This window comes from Lepisma saccharinum, chromosome 3 (assembly GCF_977018435.1).
Source record: "Lepisma saccharinum chromosome 3, izLepSacc3.1, whole genome shotgun sequence".
Taxonomy (NCBI): Eukaryota; Metazoa; Arthropoda; class Insecta; order Zygentoma; family Lepismatidae; genus Lepisma; species Lepisma saccharinum.
Window position 1 is genome coordinate 69,761,995 of NC_139231.1, and position 21,397 is coordinate 69,783,391.

Here is a 21,397-nt window from a genome sequence, read left to right on the forward strand (position 1 = left end):
TGTTTATTTAATTAATGGGAGAAATAAATCCTGCCCTTACGTGTGGTCATGATTATGGCATAGATTATTCAGAACACTCCAAAAGAATCCTTTTTTTTCCCTATCTGGAGGTCTTCATACCAGTAAAACCTCATCAGTTCTCTGGCATTTGTTTTGTACATGGCTGACTCAATTTCGCTCAGTAACCAATTCTTACAGTTATATGAACATCTAAGCATTTTAAAATTGCTCAAAATAGTTCAGTTTCTCAGCTATGCCATATAATTAAAGCATACCATATGCCATATGCCAACACTTTAATATATCAATAGGTAAACACTCACCTGAAATGTCAGTAGATCAACATCCATCAGTTATATGGTAATAGGAAGGACATAAGGTTTTTCTAATGATGGTAAAATCTGAAATGGGTAACTGGGAGAAGGAGTTATCCTTAGGATAATCTTATTTTATCTCCTTACCATTTTTATTATTACCATCTTAAGTGTACTACCATTTCTTCATAATATCTCTGAGGAAGTCACGTGACCGTAGCAAATTATTGGACATTGAAGCATCAAGGTTAGCGATTACCTTTTATTGTAAAGGAGTTTTGCTTTCAAATACTCAAGAGATTTGCTTATGACAGTCAGTCAGTCATAAAATGAAAGTAACAGTCATTGAACTGCAAAATCCACAAACACCACACAGTTTTGACTCAAAGCTAATGAAAGTTATGCAACTTCAGAAAACTTACCTGCACATATTGGTGATTAAATTTGATCCAATACCTCTCAGTACAGACATCATAGTCCAGTTCAGCCTGTTTTGTTGTTGTTATGAACAAGAAAAGTCACTGATAACATGTCTTCCCACAAAGACAAAAAGGTGGTACTTTTTTATACTGTATAGGAATCACTCATCGATCTGCAAACCTTCATGTGAAATATTTACATTTTGGGCCATAAAATGTCATGTGTATGTGGTTGTATGTTTATAATTCGTATGTAACTGCTGTATAAAGCTTAATACGTAATTGCTGTGTGTTTCTGTGTGCATGTTTCTATTGATCCACAAAATCTTTGCTTTTTGCACATTTTCCTGGTATGTTGTGCATCTTCTGTATGCTCTGTTCGGTCTTTTTGGTGGTGGTCTCTATAGCTATTAACCATTCCATTTTCTTCCTTTAACGTCTAGATGGAGCCAAATCGCAGGCCAGATGGTGACCATGTGAGTATTATTTTGTACTAATATTTGCACTAATTGTTTTGTAATTGCATGAAATAATGTTGGGGTGTGTTGTGGAAAAAATTAACTTCTGTAAATATAATCACACAGACTTTTCATATACTGCACATTTCATCATGGAACTGAGATGTTCTCCTTCAGGTTCGAGATTGGTCTTTTGATGTCTAGCCTAAATCGAATCTCATCAAAATGGGATTCAAAAACAGAAAGTATGGATATAGAATTGGTTTTTATACATCGAGCACAAATAAATTATAAAGTCAAAATCCCCCCCCCCCCCTTTTTGTTCATTACACCCCATGCCATGAAGGCACATAGGAGAATGTGGAGATAGTACCTGACACATTCTTGATGTTGACCATCTTTTGGGGTTGATGTGATGAACACTGCACTCATGGTACCTTTAACTCCCCCAGGGTTGCCCTAAGGTACTCATTTATTAGAGGCTGGGTGAACCCCAGAACCACTTTATGTAGGGACAAGATCAGCTGACCACATCACCCACCCAACGAATTGAACCTGGATCTCCTGCATGGCACTCAGTCGCCCTACCAATTGGACCAGCAACTCCTAAATAAAATTTATATTTGAACATTTTTAGGACTACACTACAAATACAGTAGAACCCCGATTTTACATTCTTAGATTTTCCTGCATTATACATTATACATTCAATCCTGATGGTCCCAATATAGCAAAATGTAAATTTTTCATCGATTTTACAGTTTCCCACATTTTCAGTTTTTTCAGCTTGGTCCCCTGAGAAATATCAGAGAATTGGGTTTTGATAATGAGTGGGAACCTGATTAAACTAGATATGTAGTAAGTAAGCTAAATAACCAATGACTGACCAAAGAAATGTAAACAAAATCACTCATTATCCAATACACACACACATCAAAAAAGAAAAAAAAAAGTTGTACTTATAAGTTGTTCAACCCCAAATTTTCCTTCCCAACATTTCGGAAACATTTCTGATGCTTTCTTCAGGGGTGTCCAGAAATTAAGGCATTACTGAAGGTTAATGTGGTTAACAAGGGGTAAAATGTGAAAGCAGAAACATTCTGATAAACATGAAAGTCAGGCTCACCAATCCACACACTACCAAGTAAGACCTCAACCTAATATTAATCTTCATTAATATCTTAATTCCTGGATTCCCCGAAGAAATAACCGAAAACTGTTCCAAAACATTGAAATGAAAATTTGTGGTTCAGTCACTTGTAAGAAATTTTTTTTGGCATCTTTCATTTCATTTTAATTTTATCCAGTAGTTATGTGAACATGCAAGGAAGTGTGCTCATTATCCATTTATGTGGTAACTTAACATATGTTGTGTTCCTGTATTTAAATGGACTCAAGAAAAATGCAAATTGTGAAATTTGCAGAATTGACCTGGTCGATAGCCCGAGAGAATTCATCATTTGTCACCAGGAAAGCTTCAAGACTTACACCTTAAAATGCAAATTGTTTTATTACATTTATATGCACAAGAATTGTGCAGTAGCCAAAAGTAATGACCTAATAGGTTGCGATACCTAAACTGTGGATCCACTCTAGTCATGATATCCACTTTAGCCACACAATGTTGCTGCAGATAAACTTATGCATTTTGCATAATATCCAGCCTCCGTAAAAGTATCTAGTATGTTCTAGGCTTTCCTGCACTCCGGGCATCTTCAGTCGATATTAGTGATTAACTTCCAATATATATTTTCCAATCAGCTGTAGTTTAAACATTTTTAAATGGCAACATGTAATTTGTTAATGAAGTTGATGTGGTAGGATAGGTATGCAGTTTTTTCTGTAGCTGTTCATTTATTGTTTGTTGGCAGTCCATACAGCTCCAGGATTGCAGTGCCGTTAGTTATACCTTATGCATATTAATTTTTCATATTGTACATTGCTTTTCTGCTCTTTAGACTATTCAAGACAATAGGAATGGATGGAGATTAAATTAGAGGGATTAAGGCACACACACACACACCAAAAAAGAGCAAGCCAGGATTCGAACCCTAAGTGTTTTTGTAGCAAGTTACTGAGATAACTACTGAACACAATTGGCCACCAAAAGTACAAATTATTCTTGTAAAGAAACAAAATGAATTGCCGATGTTTAGACATGTGTTAGTAATTTTCAAGTGTTAATAAAAAAACTCACAAATGAACAAACAAGTGCACAAACACAGATACAACAAAAAACTTCAAACAAATTATGAAGCACATTTTAATGTGATGATACTTGTATCAGTAAAAAATGTTCATCTAAATATTATTAAATGTAAATAAAGTTTTAAAAATGCGTAAACACAATGTTTAAAAATTAAGAACACTGGGGATATAAAGGGAGGCATTCATTTTAAATATATAAAATATATTCATGATGGATGCAATAAATGTGATTTAAGTATTACATACGTGAAGTTTCGTGTTTCCTTGTTGTGCAATTGGATGGTTTTTTCTGATTAATTTCGCTCCAGATGCCATACCCTTAGTGAATGAAGGCAGTGAGCCTTCAAAATTAATTGGGGGAAAACTCCAATTGTGCAACAAGGAAACATGAAACATCACATACGTAATAAAATATATTGTTTTAAAAAACATGCTTCATAAGATCATAAAATGAAAAGGTGGACCATGTGGTTAGTTCAGGAGTCTTAGGTTCAAAATCTGCCTAAGACATGTGTGATCACTAAAGCCCGGATTTTTATGTAATATCAACCCCTAAAATATGTACATAAATATGTAATAAAAATGTCTGAAATATGTAAAAATATGTAAATTCATAATGAAATATGTACTATAAATATTTATTCCAAACGTTACTTCCTATTTTTGTTACATTTTTTCCTCACAAAGGGATATGTTTATTTCAAAAAGACTTACAAAAATTGAAGTTACAATATTACAATGCTTACATTAAGTATTTTTTATGTTCTTATAGAGTAAAAATATTAACCACAATTTGAATATATTCAATATTTAATATACAATGTCACCAGGTACCATTCAAAATGTTCAGTAGTAAATTTTCGTTGCCCAAATTTTTCACTCAAAAAGCACTTACAAAAATTCAGGTTACCTTTGATCTTGGGGCAGGCACTGTATTTAATTATTTAACTTACAATATGTTACCAGGTACAGTTCCAAATGTTCAGAAGTAAATGTTTGTCGCCGATCAGATAATATGTTCTTGTACGCAGAGAAACTTCTCTCCACGTCACAAGAAGTAACCGGAGGTGAATGTGGAGGTGAATGTAGTCGGGAGAAATATCATTGGGAGGGTTAACTGTTTCACCATTGAGAATGCGGCTCACTGTAAATAAGCTGACGTAACCTGGGTTTCTTTCAGTCACTGCGTCAAATTTTCTTCGAGCTTTCTCTCCCACATCTCCTCCAACAGCAGACAGTTTCTTTCTTGCATCCTCATATATATCCATGGCTTCCAGGAGAGGAAGCCCAACAGTTTCAAGTTTTTTTATGCTTGTATCAATCCAACCAAAATTGCTGTTTATGTATGCCATATCGCAAGCAAGTTTGGTGTCCTTGAAGAGATTTTGAGCAGTGCGTACCGATACAGCTGAGTCCGCCGAAAATGAGTCAAGCACAGATTTCACTTCTACAAAATGTTCGTTGTAAAACTTACTTGCCCGGATCCAAGTGCCCCATCTAGTAAGAATAGGTTCCGGAGGAAGTGGTACACCTGGCAATTGTTCCTTGTAACTTGCACACGTTGTGGTGCCTTCAGAAATACCTTTTTCGTGGAAGAAATAAGTTGGTTGACTTCCGGGAAATTGCCTCTCACCTCCTCAGCAATGCGTTGGAGAGCATGTGCCAAGCAAGTAAAGTGGATCAAGTTAGGATAAAACACTTTAAGTGCCGTAGCAGCTTTTAACATGTATGACGCACTGTCTGTGAACATGAGAAGAACTCTCTCTTCTTGTACACCATCCGGATACAACAATTTAAGACTGTCATTCACAAATCGTACTATGGTGGAATGATTAGTACGCTCTAGAACTTTGCATGCAATGAGATGTGGTGTAGATGGAGAATCAGCAATTAGCGTTCCAACAATGAAATTACTTACATACCGTCCCAAAGCATCAGTTGTTTCGTCGATGGAAATCCACACATAGGATCCACTAAAGTTTCTTTGTAGGAATGTGGAAGATATCGCTTTCGAAGAGTTGACTCGTCAGGAAGTTTACGGCCACAATATTTTTCCAGAAAATCCCGGAACTTCGGTACTTGAATTTTATGCCAAGGGATGTTTGCTGCAATCATTGCTTCGCACATTTCCTTGTAAAACACACTGAAATAAGAATCCTCTTGCATCTGGGTTAGTAAAACTTGCTTCTTTTCACTTCGTAGTTGTTTGTTTTTCACATGAAGTGAAGTGCGAACATGTTGATCTAATTGAGACTTCATAGTGCACCCAACTTTTTTTTTTTGCACACTCAACAAAAAATAACTTTACCATCCGTAGTAAATGCATCATCGACTGCTATCCAAGATTGCAACTTTTGAGATAACGAGGAGGTAGGCGGAGCCATTCCAGCTTTCTACAGCTAAAACACTGTTTAAATACTGAGGAAAACTCTTCTTAAAACTCCAATGGTTAAAATGAAAAGGTGACGAAATATATATACGAAATTCTACGGTTGAGTTAACAATACTTCATTCAAGATTTGTCGCCGCCGGCTGCAAAAATCAAAACGATCACAACAATGTACGGATGAAAGGTAAGTGCCTCTCAGCGTTGTACTTGCCGCCTTCCATTGTTGGTTCTCTTCGTTCGCTGTGTGTTGCTTGCCGCTCCATGTTACAAACTGGAAACTGAATCACTGTCGAATCTTGATGTAATTGTTACGATGCGGCGAATCAACGAACTGCTATGTATGTACAACGAAAGCAAATCGCACTTTTAAGTTACTATATTTTTTTAGACCTGGAAATGGGGAGGGGAAGTGAGAAGATACTTTTTTAACTAGTAAGCCAAAAGTTCATTGGATTTTCCTCTTAAGGACTGTTTTATGTAAAAAATATTTCATATCTTAGGAATATGTAACATTTAGTAAAATATGTAAAAATATGTAATATAAAACTTCACTGTGACATCTCTACTGACGTAATTCGTCAATATATTTTAATTCCACGCTTGTACATATAAAGGAGAAAATATGTAATTACATAGAAATCCGGGCTTTAGTGATCACTTATCCAAAACTTCAAAGGTAAGGGTTCATCATGAGAAATTAAATAGAAAAATGAATTTATCATTATTGGCTACAAATTTTTTTCTTGTTCAGCAACCTCTGTGAGATGCACATAACCTTAGAAAGTTGTTTTTTTTGTTATGGAATTTAATGACTGGGCTGAACTGAAGAATGCTGGGAATAAATGAAATTGTGATGCATGATTGCTTGGGCTCTATGTACATGCTGTGTTTGGGATTTCTTCCAGGTCTTTGACGTTACCTTCATCAAGATTCAGCTCTTTCGTGATTTCAGCGATTATCTGAAGTACCATCAGCCAATGCTGATGAAGTACCTATTTAATATTCCAATTGATTTTCTATCAATCCAATATATCATATACTCTGTCCCAGCTATCTCTGGAACAAGCAAACAAAATCAAGTTTCTTTGCAAGACGCAAGATCGCTTCGCCAATGAACACATGAGAGGGAACAGGATTTCGTAGAGGAGTGGGAAAGCGACTGCGGTTACCAGCCTTCACAGCAGCATGAAATGCTTTGCTGTGCCCACTCAATTTCCCACCCTTTTCTGCCAATATGTGCAGTCTTGCTCCACAGATTCCGTGGACAGAGTATAACAAATGTTCCTTGAGAAACATGGATGGTTCATTAACTTCCTTTATTAATGTATGCAACAATCAGTTTTGCTCGGAAAAAGAAACTGTGTATTTTGGCTAATTAATCTATTCGTCCCTATAATTTATTATGTACTTCATTCGAAACTTTCATCATTCATTGATGAATTCATCATCCTTCAAAGTATATTCATTAGGAGCTCATCTCTTCATACAGAAACATAGAGGGGCCAACCTTGTTGGTAGGCACTTGCATGTTAACCTCTCTTACATGCAGTATATCTTGGGAATTGCATTTTTGCAAGCTACTGAGGCTCTGATGCCTGCCCTCACAGGCAGTATAATCGTTTGTGTTCTCTGTCCTGTCCGTTTCTAATTGTACATTTATCTAATTACCATCATTAACCAGAAGGTGCAAGAAAATCAATGGAAAATAAACTAATTCAACATCGTCAACATAATTTTTAATTTGGACACACACTGATGCTATGCATTGATGAAATCATGGGATTGTGATTGCACATGGTATATGTTCACAATGAAGGGTGTTCCAAAGGCAGGGGCTGCAGCTCACCCCCAAATCCACAAGCAAAGAAATGATTTTCATTGAAAAATATGAAAGATTGTTATGTGCAATTTATAGGAATATACTTATATTGGAAATTATGAAATTTATGTAAAGCATATTATTAAGTTCATATTAATTTATTCTAATATGTATTGCTACTATCAGTTATTGTCTCAATGTGTAAAAATCTGTATAAGGTGCTTTGTAATTCAAATTGAAATCTCCAAATTTACCTAATAGGATAGAAACTCTGCATGAATTTTATTTCAAGTAACATCACACACATACACTTCTCACACAATTATACAACAATTGGAATTATTATATAAGTGTGCAAGAAGAGAATTCAAGTGTGTTCATGCTATGAATTTAAACATTATCACACAATTCTCACAGTTTCTTCCATGTTTGAAACAGGATTTTTAAAATTTATGTCATCAAAGTATCAAAATATGCCTTTGATGTGGAATGAAATAGTAACCAACACTACATAGGTATAAAAACCATCTTAAGTCCAGGAAACAATAAATGAACTCTTAAATGGAGCAATGAAACACCAGAATCAGGACTCTCCCAACACATCATGGACATCAACAATGTCAAGATTTTACACAAGTGTAACAAGAAACTCAATGTGTTATCTAAGAAAACTACCAAAATCCTTCATAACATCCCAACACTAAATGCCAGAGAAATGAAAAAAAAACTTAAAATCACCTTGAAGAATGCTCTTTCATGGGTAAATGTTCCAACCTACCTATTTTTCTATTTCAATCTTTTAAGCTTTTTACCTTTCCTTCTTGTCTTAATGCATTTGGTGTGTCAGTTGTATATGTTTTGGCTAAATTTTGTACTAAGTTACAAGCTTTTTATAGAAATATCACACCTGTAAAATTATCAGCAATTTTGCCAGCCTGCATGGTGGAGTGATCATCACATGCTATGAAGCCAGAAGTTCAAGGTTCAAACCCTGGTTAAGATATATATATATATATATATATATATATATATATATATATATATATATATATATATATATAAAAAAAGGTAAAGTGGTCCCCTGTGCATAGCACCACGCCATGAAGGCGTATAGGGGGGTGTGGGGGTAACGCCCCACACTTTCTTGATCCGGTCGTGAGTGGGGGTGATGTGATCAGCATCACGCCCCTAACCGCCTTTACCCCCCAGGGTTTCCCCCAGGTACCCATGTTATTCGATGCTGGGTGGGTGCCGGGGCCGCTTCCAACGTTAGAAAAGTTCCCGGATTTGAACCGGCCGGGGTTCGAACCCGGGACCTTTATCATGGTAGTCAGACGCATTACCGACTGAGCCATGCATGTATTATTGTTTGTCCCTTCGTTCATAGCTATCACGATTAACCCAAGTTGTAGAAGAGTTAACCAATTTATATATATATAGAGAGAAAGGGAAACTTATTAACATTCTTTTGATACTGACAAAGTACTGATAAATAATTATTAATCTGTTCCACCCCTAATGGATATACACAAACACAAAAAAACTTGATAATGTTCAACTTCATGTACACGAGGACTACACTGAACATTTATGTTCACTAAGTGTAAGTAAAATATGTATACAAACATGCTATTAAACCTAAAATATATGCAGAATAAATCTTAACAGCTGCTTTTCACTCACCATATCTTTCTAAGACAGAACACACATTCTCAAAGATATTTTTGCAACATTCCCTGAAGGTTATTTACTCACCCTTCTGGGCTGTAGAGCACCTGTGCGTGCTTATTTCACTCATTTACTCTCTAGTACTTCTGGCATCTATCAATGCACTTTTCTATATTTGAACTCAAGAGAACACTGTACAAAGAGGAGCAATTCTGACAAATTCTGTAAACTAAATATATATTTGATAACCTTATTTTATTTTTTAAATAGACTAAATTTGTGTCTTGCAGCTTCAGCCAAACAGTGCAGCAGGATCTGGTGCGTTGGAACATGATGTTTGCTGTTTATATCGACCTCTGACTATGGTAAGTGATAAGTGATTATATTATCTGCTTGTATACAGAGATATCTTCTGGGATGGGCACTACAAATTGGCACCTAGTTCCCTGGCTTCATAGTTTGTTGCTAATTTGTACAAAACTTCAACCAGTGTTTGATTATATTGTAAATATCTAATGTAATGTTTCTTCATCTTTGTACCTTCTACAGAGCCCATTAGCATAGTAGATTCAGCAGCACCTGAAGTGGAAAATGTTAGCTGGAGGGATGTTTTAGTCGAAGCTTGGTGATAGCGGGGGGATTGTCCTATGGTTTAACATGGTGACAAAGAGAACAGCTGGGGGAAGGGGACACTTTATGAAAATGCTGCTAGCTGGAGGGATACCTTCCCCCTGCACCCCACCCCCTCTTACTTCGAGCACTGAGTTTCAGAGTTGCATTAATTATTATTGTTGTTCTTGTTGTTTTCACTAAATATAACAAAGAAATAAGTGTTCACTCAAAATAAATAAATGAAAAATTCACATTCTCATGTTTGAGATGATCAGAAGAGCTTTCACTTATTCTTAGAGTGCATTTTTATTGTACAATTTTTGTCATTCAAAATTAAGGTTACATATTTTGCGAAATCTCCATGATTCAGTATCCAGAAAAAATGTTGTCATTTTGTTCACATTGTATGATTGGACACCGGAAAAGTATTGGTGATACTCTTTCCATAATAACAGATTAACAACATTTCCTTGTGAGGGGCAGATGACATGTTATTTAGCCATTACCTGCTAGGTTTATTAGATATTTATTGTTAATTTTATAGGTTATCTCTGTGGCAGTTCTTAATTTTAGACATCATACCTGGGGTGATCTCTTAAGTTTAGGTACTGTCTTGGGGTGGTCACTTTGTTTTGGATGTTGCATCTGGGTGATCACTTAAATTTAGTAATTGCCTCTGTAGGATCACCTACTTTTAGAAAATTGTCTGTGGTGATTACTTAATTTTAGGCATCATCTTTTTAGGGTGGAGTCCCTCTTTGTCTCCCTGAATTTTTAAATGTCATGTACTGTTAGCATAGACAATTTTCTAGATACATGCAAAAGGTGGTGTCCATATTCACAGTAGCCTTATTTATATAAAGTATTATGCAAAACAGTTCTCAAATTGGAAGTTCTCATCTTGGAGGATGAGATTCTTAGGTGAGTTTGGAAAATGGTGGGAGATGCTTGGCATGATTAACATAGAGACAATGAAACAGATGAGAGGATGTTTACGCAAATTATCCTAGCTGGGGAGATGGTTTATACAAATTTTCTTAACTGGGGGGATATGGGGGATAGCATCCCCCCAATTCAAGCACTGATGCAAAGTACTGTAGAAATAGGCCTAGTGAAGAACATTTAAATTGAAGTCAAAGGAAGCTGACAGGTGAAATTTCATAGGCGAGTGGATTAATATGGAGCGCAAGTCATTGACCACATGCAAGGAACCATTACTATACATGGTCTGTCTTTATTTCCAGGGAGAGGTGATACCTGGTCCATTGCCCTTGGGAGTGGCTGTGATAGACATGTCTGTCATTTTATTTGGGCAGATATTCCCTCATGTAGCCAACAAGCACAGGCTGCAGATGCTGGAGCATTTTTCGGAGTGCATTCGACACACCAAGTCAACACGGCAAGAGGCTGTCCAGATGAATATATTCACGGCAGTGCTGAGTGGACTTAAAGGCTTAACTGAAACTAAAACAACCTTTGGTCAGGAGGATGTCAAGAAGTCAGCTGCTTCGCTTATCATTGTAAGTTTGTGACGTTTAACATTTGGTGATTTAAGTGCCAAATATGTGGTGTAGAGTTCATTATTATTTGGTTAAAGGAGAAACAGCAAGCTTTTGGACCAAACTGACAAGCAACAAGTATTATTCACAAGTGGCACTTGCCACTTAGAAACCAAGCTTCAGAAATGAATGAAACCTTCTGTATTGAAGTGACACAAACTGCGTGTGTTGCTTGTTGCTTGTGTATCACTCAGACTGGACTCTTTTCTTAGTAGTCTGCATCTTGTCACCTTGGTTTGTTGGCTGCACATGCAAAATGATTATTTTTTTTTAGAGATTGGAAGAGCCCATGTCACTTGTTGCTTTGGTCTGAGAATTGCACAGATGGGGAAGAGACAGCAACAAAATGATTCCAACTCTTCCAGTCTGCAGAAAGTAATGTTGTTGACAAGCCAAGGTGTATGATAGATTTGTGTCACAAAATTGATACAGTAGGGGTCAAAATGGCAATTTAAAAAAAAAAAACAGTGATTATAAATAAGGAATTTGATGCAGTTTACATAATATATATTCATGTGATAATAATATATATACACACAGAATTATCTATGATTATCAGATATTTTAAAAAAAGAGAGAAATTAGATACAACATATGTGCGATACAGTAATGTGACACATACACTATACCAGTTAAGGGTCAAAATCATGATGTTTCTTAAGAATTGATTATTGAGCTTCATTTTGTTACTATTTTTGCATGCCACAATTTTTGCATTTATAATGACAGCACTTTGATTGGCCCAAAAAGGGTAGACATTTTCTATTGATGACTGTGTACCTTATAGTGAAGATAAATACTAATACAGTGTGTTGTAATATTTCTGCTGTGATCCTAATGCGAAACTGCTCCTTTTCCAGGGAGGCCTAACGAGCAGCAACCCCATCTTGAGATGTGCTGCGGCAGAATCTCTTGGCCGTATGGCTCAGGTGGTCGGGGACACCCGATTTACGGCTGAGATGTCTCAGAACAGCTTCGATCGATTGAAATGCGCAAGGGATGTTGTGACAAGGACTGGCCATTCGTTGGCCCTCGGTTGCTTGCATCGGTACGTGGGAAGCATGGGATCCAGTCAGCATCTCAACACAAGCGTTAGCATTCTCTTGGCTTTGGCACAGGACACCACCTCACCTATAGTGCAGGTAAAGTATGTTGCAGTACTTTACACTGCTGTGTTTGAAGTATGTAGCCAAATCATCAGCAGTCTGTTGACTGATGAACTTTGTGCCCAGAAATGTTATAAATGTGTGACTAACCTGGTATATGTCCTCTGTAGTGTTTTGCTAATATGCAATTCATTAATGAACTGGCCCCCATGGCAGAGTGGTTAGCACATCGTGCTACAATGCCAGGGGTCCCGGGTTTGAATCCCGGCCTGGGCATGGATGTTTGTCAGTGTCCATTCATCAATTTCATCACTCATCCTCATCTTTGCAAATTAGCCAAAAGTGGCCCAAAAGCGAAGTAAAATAAAGTAAATCAATCAAACAATTCATTGATGAAATTAATTAAAGCATAGCTTATGCCTTTGTATAATTAATGTTATATTGTTTGATCTTAATTATAATAGTGGTTAATATTCACTGAAATGATATTAGTATTTGAATGTTGTAGCAATCTTATGTTGCCCAGAATAGCTGTGTGTTGTAAATATTACTTATCAAATACAGTAGAGCGTCGATTATCCGAAGTAATTGGGGGACATGGGTGTTCGGAAAACTGGTTTGTTCGGATAATCGAACTGTACATGTTTATTTGCCAAAAAGAAGTACTGTACAGTAAATTTATTAAAAAAAACAGGCATCTCTTTAAGTATTACAAAGTAACGTACAAAGGCAACTTTAGTAGGAATATATAGTATGTGGTACAGTTTATTAAACAAAAATATGTACATATTACATACGCATTTTGCATGAACAATACATACACCGACAGAAGTGTGCTGATTGTTGAAACACAGCGACTGGCGGCTTGGCCGGTCAGCAGCGCCTTATGAAGGCCCCATTAGAAGCAATGTTCCGCCAGCGGTGGCTCAGTGCGGCGACTACTGTGGGAAACTTGGTTTGGGAGTGAGGGGGATGATGGACGGTAGGGTGGGAGAGTAACAGGTGTGAGCGAGTACACAGTTCGGTTAAACGGTCGTTCGGTTGACCGACGTTCGGATAATCGACGCTCTACTGTATGTGTATGAATCTGAAATTAGAAATTTAGAAATATTCATAGATTTAAATATGAAATAACTAGAGTATTAAAATATTACATCATAAAAAGAAGACTTAGCCTCACAATTTTGGTGCAAAATTAATGAAAATTTAGCATTTTGCATAATTCCAATTTCCTTGGAATTATGCACATTACAGAATGAAAGTGTCAGTCTGCATTTTGCTTTCTTAGTGGAATGGCAGGATTCCTAAAAAGTATAATCCTGTATTTGTGATTAAATTCGATCTATTACATTCTAAGAATTATATTAATTAAACAATATTGTATTTTTTTTTCAGTGTTCACACCAAAGAAAATACAGAAAATTTGAAAAAAGTAGTTTTTAACTTAGACTTGAAAATTTCTAAACTAAATACCTTGCAACACTATGGATCATTCCATTTTCTCTTGATTACTGGTTCCTCTGAAGTTAATGAAACCATAAATAACTTTTTATTAAATGTTTTCAGTGATTTTTAGTGTAGTATTTGCATTATACATATTTAGTATATTTTTTTCTACCACTTAACACTGATTGCAACAATGAAGATGATTGATGATTAGATGAAGTTGATGATTGGACTTTCATAAAGGAACATCCACATGCAGATTGAAACCTGGAAACTTTGTGGCAAGATTGTGAGATGACGACTCTACACATATGATTTTACAACAGTGAATGAAAGCGTATCTCAAAGTATATTATTTATGTTGTTTCAGGTATGGTCACTTCATGCTTTGGCCTTGATAGCGGACACTGGAGGACCCATGTTCCGAGGTTACGTAGAACCTTCTCTTTCGCTCGCATTGAAACTTCTGTTGAACGTACCTCAGTCACACGTGGATGTGCATCAGTGCATCGGGAAATGCTTATCAGCTCTTATAACTACAGTAGGACCTGAACTGCAAGGTAATTTTACAACTGGTCTGCCAGAACTTCTGTAGTTCTGACCTTAAATCAGTAGCAATAGTATCAAATGCATAACCCTCGGGGACCGGGGACAAGGGCAAGGAAAGGGGCTGCTGCTTCATCTTCCTTGGGTTACCAGGTCACTATAAGCAGAAAGCTATTCCAAAGTATAGAACAATAAAGGACACAGTTCATAGTAAATAATAAACATGACCAGAAAATACTAACAAATATGAAATTGACATACTTTCAATTAAAATATACTTATATTTTTTAATTATTACAATAATTTATGTAATCAATTACAGAACTTTACATTATTATACAATATTAATTGGAATGTATTTACTTTTCAATGTCTTCCATATCCCAGGCTATTACAAGATTTTTCTTTCTTCGACTAAAACACTAGAAATTTAAGCAAAAAGTGCAAGCTTGACCAGGACCCAAATCTAAGTCTTTGACATACTGTGCCATTGCTCCACAAACTGAGCTACTGGTTTTGCCTCATTTTTTGATTCCACTGTTTTACTTGTGTGTGCCAAATATCAGTTCCAAGCTGGAAGAGTATAGGTACTGTCAAAATCACCAGCGTTTCAAAGGCAACAGGCCCCATTGCAATATCCCTGAGAAAAATCAGGGCTAGCTTCTTAGCTCAGTTGGTATAGCAAGAGCATGATATTACAGGGATCCCACATTCAAGTCCTGGTCAGTGTTGCATTTTTCCTTGAATTTCTACGTAGTACATCTCCTGTGTGGAAATTATAAGGTAATCTGAAAAACGTACTTTATTGATGAGAATTATGTTGTGCTCAAAATGCAGGACATTTATACTTTTTCAGATTCTTTCTGTACACCAGACAGAAGACTAAGGTAACCATGATGATGCATGGTTTAAACTGTAATAATGAAAAAAGAGTTTTGTTACATAGTAAAGATGAAATTAACCAAATCACACATGCAAAAGCATCCATTGTTGAGATAAGTTACTGTAAGAAAGGCATTATTTCATTAGAATAATTATGTGTATGCGTTGCACAAGAGACTAATTTTACCTGGGTGTTTTGGGGTTTTAATGTTCCATTTACAGTGGAACCCCGATTTTACGTTCCCCCATTATACATTTTCCCACTTAATACGTTCATCCAGTCAGGCCCCAGCAAAAGGCCATGTTAAATAATAGGACGTTCACCTCGATTTTACGTTTGCTCTAACTCCCGTTTCCCGCTTTATACGTTTTCCGAGCCGTGATGATGTCTTAAAAATTTGAAACCTGTTCTGTTGACTATGCGACTTCACCCCCTTTTTCTTGCTTTTGCAGCTGTTTCATTCACCATGCGACCTCGAACTTCCAGATATTAGGCTTTCATGCGAGAGGAAGGAGCAAAGAGGCATGGTCAGTGGAAGGTGGGGGTGGGTGGTGGGGTCAGGGTACAACTTGCATTTGTCTTACCTCCCTTAAGGGACAGGAAGGGAGAAGAAAAATGTTTGCATTCCCTGTAAGGATGAAATCTGCCGATCCTTCTGCGATAGGTTCAGACAACAAGCGCACTGTTGCCAAACCGATTCTTTCTAAATGCTGCCTTCTCTAGAGTTTGGACAGAATGTGTGTGACTGAGGTGTCTTTGTTCGCCCTTTCCCTCCACAAAAACACAAGTGGAAGATTGACAACAAGACTCTATAACCAATCGCTTTTTTGCCCACACATTTACTGAATCCTTCCTAGTTGACGGCAACGAAAAAAAGAGGGGGGACTTGTTTTGTTAAAAAAAACTTTCCTTTCTTCTTGTTTGCAACGTTGAAAATGGAAAAAATTAATGATTTGCCGTACTGGATAACTGCACTTTTTCTTCAATGGAAATTCATTTAGATTCCTAAGGAAATATGATTGGATGTAGTTAGACTACTTTTAATCTGAAGTTTTTTCACAAGCGCTATATCATTTGGTTATCAGAATGAAGCTGAAAACGCACAAGCTAAAGTGATCATTTTTTTCTATGGGCAGATAGGGCAATATTTTACTCACTGATGGAAAAAAGATTTGTGTCAAATCAATTGTGTTGGGGGAGGGGGGCGAGGTTGGGATAAATGATTCTTCTAGGTGAGGCAGAGAATGTTTTCTCTATGCATATTGGGTGACTCGTATGTTATAAAGTGATGGGGCCAGGAAAAATGAGTGAATAAATGAGGGGTGCGGCAATATTTTCTGAGAGCAGCCAAATTTAGTACTCATCTAAATGTCATTAAAATACGTATTTGGGCCAAAAGATCAGGGGGGCTGCTCAAGCATGGTGCTGATCACATCACCTTCAAATTGGAAAAGAATCGAAGAATATGTGGGATAAAGGTGGCTGGAGCATGGTGCTGATCACACCATCTCGCACATCCCACTATATACACAGGGTGTCTCATAAGTAATAGCGCAAACTGACACAGGTGAAAGTACACAATAATAGAAGCAAAAAGTCCCGGTAAACATGGGTCTGCAAACGAGCCATTTTCGAGATAATCACGAATGTGTGATTACAAGCTGCCACTGACTTCATTGTTTGTAAATGTCGTCCTAGTTGGTAAAATGCTAATAATGTGTGCGAATGTGTGCTTACAAGCACTCATTGATTGCATTTTCTAAACACAGTGCTTTAGTCCTTGCATGGTCCGAGGTTTGCTCTTTGTTTACAAAACAACATTTCCAAGAGAAGGCGTTGTAATCAAACAGAACATTTCCGAGAGGTGGTATGGCTTGTACCCACACATTCGCACACATTATTAGCATTTTACCAACTAGGACGACATTTACAAACAATGAAGTCAGTGGCGGCTTGTAATCACACTTTCGCAATTATCTTGAAAATGGCTCGTTTGCAGACCCATGTTTACTGAAACCTTTTTGCTTCTATTATCGTGTACTTTCACCTGTGTCAGTTTATGCTATTACTTTTGAGACACCCTGTATAAGTATCACGGCATGGTGCAAAGTGCATAGGAAACTTGACCTTCACCTTTTGTCATTTGCTGGGGAGGGGGGGGGGTGATTTCTCATGCCCCCTATGGTATCATCACTAGTAGTGTTGGGCAATATGTGATATCAACTATGCGATATATCGTCACGATATTTTGGATATATATATATATATATATATATATATATATATATATATATATATATATATCATGCTGGCGATATATGGTCACAGTTTGTAGCGATATATATCGTATCTGTGATATATCGTCATGATATTTTAGCAATATATATTGTGTTGGTGATATATCGTCGATATTTTGGCAATATATATCGTATTGCTGATATATCGTCATATTTGGCAATATATATCGTGTTGGCGATATATCGTCCTGATATTTGGTGATATATATTGTGGAGACGACATATCGCCGATATCACGATACAGAATAAATATAGTATCGTATCATCTGTTAAAGATATTTTCTTGACGATATATTGCAATATCAAATTTCCATTATCATCCATCCCTAACCACTAGTCTTGTAATTACTGAAAAGTGCCAAGTATTTCTGCCCCGATTTTCTTGCTCGTGTGGAAGTGAGCGCCTTTGCACGAGACATCTTAACCAATTAACATAAAGGTGAAAAGACTTTCCTCTTGCGTCTAAAATTATGCAATTGCTCTTCAACCTGAATATGTGCATTCAGCGAACATAGTGTATTGCAAGTAAAAAAAAAATGGTGCCATATTCCCCCCATATGAGTTCATTACACCAGCACTGTGCAGAGCTATACAGTAATTGAAAGATTCAGCCCCTTTCTCATTCTTTAATGCCCCCCCGCATCTGAAATCTTGCTCATATGTCTGAAGCATTGACATGACAACATGGGAGAGCTTCAAGCAGTGATCCTTCTCCCCCCCTCCTTCCTTCTTTCTTCCTGCAACTTGGCCGGGAATAAGCACACTTCTGATAAGATTCAGCCCCGCTCCACCACCTGTTTGTCTCCCCCTTACCCTCCATTCCATAACAAACGGGTGGGAGGGGTGTATGCGAGCAATGGGCAGCTGGCAACCGGCACCAAATGTTTCGTCGCCTGGCTCCAGAGCTATGACTCTTACACTCTGAAGTAATGAAAAACGGCATTGTTTTGAATCTCCTCTCCAAAGGTTGTTTTGTTTTGACGATTAGAAAACACGAGTACAAGACACGAATTGAGGAGTTAGAAAAAGAGAAGCTATTTTTATTTCTTGTTCTGCCTTCTGATAAACACCTTGAACGCACAGAGCAGTGCACGAAGGAATGCACATGATGCTAAGAATAATATAATTTCTTTGGAACCATTCACATGCTGAAAATAAATCACGCTATATTAAAGGTTGATGGAAAGACAAAAGAAAAAGAAAGAAAAAAAGGAAACACGTTATTTACGGGAAAACTATTGGTGGAAGGGATGTTTGCCCTCCGCAAGACTTCTAAATCCAATAACAAATCGTCAATTAACATGGATGTAAATAACAATCAGTGGCATCCCCCCCCCCCTCCTTTTGGCCAGTATTTCTAAAAAAAAAAAAAACAACGTCAAAGGCAGGAAAAGATGGCAAAGTAAGGGCTTACTACTATAAAAAGTATACGTAACCCCATTCCCCCTTACAAAAATCCTGCGTCTGTCACTTATAATTTATTGCGATGTCTAAACATGCATAAGTTTGACAAAGCTTGATTTGTTCACTTAATGCTGAAGGGCTGATCGGGACTGGATACATATCCAGCTCAAAGTGTAATCTAAACCATTCTGCATATCTTCAGGACACGTTGATTACGGTATACGTATAAAGATGCTTGGCTCCAGGCTATAGATGATCACCCCCCCCCCCTCCAATTACCTTGGACTTCTAAAAATAGCAACTAATTACCAGATTAAAGAGTAAACTGAGATCTCTCACAATCAGATGCATAAGCTGAACCTAATAGGTGGCAGTTAGAAGCAGTCATCCACTGTCCCTATCCTCAAAAGTGGGTTCCGTTAATCCGTCATTGACTTACACAGCACATCTTGCTTTTGTCCTTAGAAATGCATTATCATACTTCTTTCCTGTTGTTAAATAATTTTTGATACAATATACCCCCTAAAAAGTCGATTGTGTAGTCCTTTCTTACTGACACTTGAGTTTCACCCATCCCTTATGCTTTCCTGCTTTTTACATTTCTCGCATTTTACGTTTTTTATTTACGGGCCCCTGAAAAACGTAAAATCGGGGTTTGACTGTATTTCATATAGCTACTGGTAGAACTTGCTAATGCTTCCTTGTAATTTTCAGGTAACACTACATCGGTATGCATGGCACGCTCGTCATTCCTCTGTGCCTGTGCCATCATGCAGGACCACCAGGATCCTTTGGTTCAGGCGGAAGCAACTGCATGCTTGCAGCAGCTGCACCTCTTCGCTCCACGTCATGTCAATCTGTCTTCTCTGGTTCCTACATTATGTGTAAGTAGTACAGCAATCCTGTATTCATATACCAGTCCGTGTTACATAAGTTATTAGCTGGAAATCATAGTTATACATAATTAGCAATACTAATGTGATGTATCGATATCAGAAAGCATCAGTTGGAGTTTCTCCACCAATACTTTTCAATAGTCTGGGTATATTGCAGGTATAACGAGACAGAGTATAGAGAAGACAGCGAGGTCAACCAATTTTGTTAAATCATGTCTCGTCAATTACTTTTTACACCACAATCAATGTGACTGGTAAATGCTCTCAGTTATATCTTAAGTTCTGATCGACACATCATTTTACATTTCTCTGACAATAAAGTTCGGTGAATGATCCTGAATATCGAAAGTAGATGAATTCTTAATGAAACCTATCTTACTGTCCTTCGAAGTAGTCCCCTCCCATGGCTATGCACCGTTGAGAATGGCTGTACATGTCCTGGAAACTTTTAGAAAAGTCTTCTTTCGGGATGGTGTTCAAGACCCTCGTCACGTTCCGTTGGATGTCCAGAATATCCTCAAATCTCTGACCTTTCAAAGCGATTTTGAGGCGTTGGAAGAGAAAGAAATCTGGAGGATTCAGATCCAAATTTCTTGCAATGCATTGCTACAGAGGAAACGCCAAAGTATGGAATGGCATTCTCCTGCATCACTCCGTCGGAAGAAGGTCAAGGCATAAAAATCACGCATCAAGACGATGCTTATTGCTTTCTTTGACAGTGATGGCATGATCCACAAGGAATTCCTGCCAGAGGGAACAACAATTTTTCCGCCTTGCCCTTCTTCCGACGGGGTGATTCAGGAGAACGCCATTCCATGATTTGGCATTTCGTTTCAGAATCGTACTTCACACACCAGCTCTCATCCTCTGTAGCAATGCATTGCAAGAAATTGGATCTGAATCCTCCAGATTTCTTTCTCTTCCCACGCCTCAAAATCGCTTTGAAAGGTCAGAGATTTGAGGATATTCCGGACATCCAACGGAAGTGACAAGGGTCTTGAACACCATCCCGAAAGAAAACTTTTCTAAAAGTTTCCAGGACATGTACAGCCGTTCTCAACGGTGCATAGCCATGGGAGGGGACTACTTCGAAGGACAGTAAGATAGGTTTCATTAAGAATTCGTCTACTTTCGATACTCAGGATCATTCACCGAACTTTATTGTCAGAGGTTGTATATAACTGCCTGATATGTAATAGCATACAATCAGAATTCAAATAAATGTGTAGTGCAGTAGGGAGCTACGGTTACATGCTGAAAAGGAATTACTGCCTTACATTTACTAAAAAATAGAATTTTTGTACTGAAACTGTTATGAGTAATTTTATGTAAAATATATTGTTATAACCAAGAAAAAAATAAAAATTAAACAA

The 21,397-nt window shown here is 37.3% G+C and overlaps 1 protein-coding gene across 6 annotated transcripts in view; it reads left to right on the forward strand.

The window, feature by feature from the left end:
- LOC145985110 (HEAT repeat-containing protein 5B) overlaps nt 1–21,397 on the forward strand; it is a 164,536-nt gene that overhangs the window by 89,211 nt on the left and 53,928 nt on the right. For 4 of the 6 annotated variants that reach the window (XM_083118720.1, XM_083118721.1, XM_083118724.1 and 1 more), the window contains 6 exons: nt 1,177–1,209; nt 9,566–9,640; nt 11,132–11,407; nt 12,307–12,588; nt 14,369–14,558; nt 19,843–20,012. In XM_083118720.1, the coding sequence (XP_082974846.1) occupies nt 1,177–1,209; nt 9,566–9,640; nt 11,132–11,407; nt 12,307–12,588; nt 14,369–14,558; nt 19,843–20,012 (1,026 nt within the window). The remainder of the gene's footprint in view (nt 1–1,176; nt 1,210–9,565; nt 9,641–11,131; nt 11,408–12,306; nt 12,589–14,368; nt 14,559–19,842; nt 20,013–21,397) is intronic. The other 2 variants (XM_083118722.1, XM_083118725.1) reach the window with 1 other exon arrangement.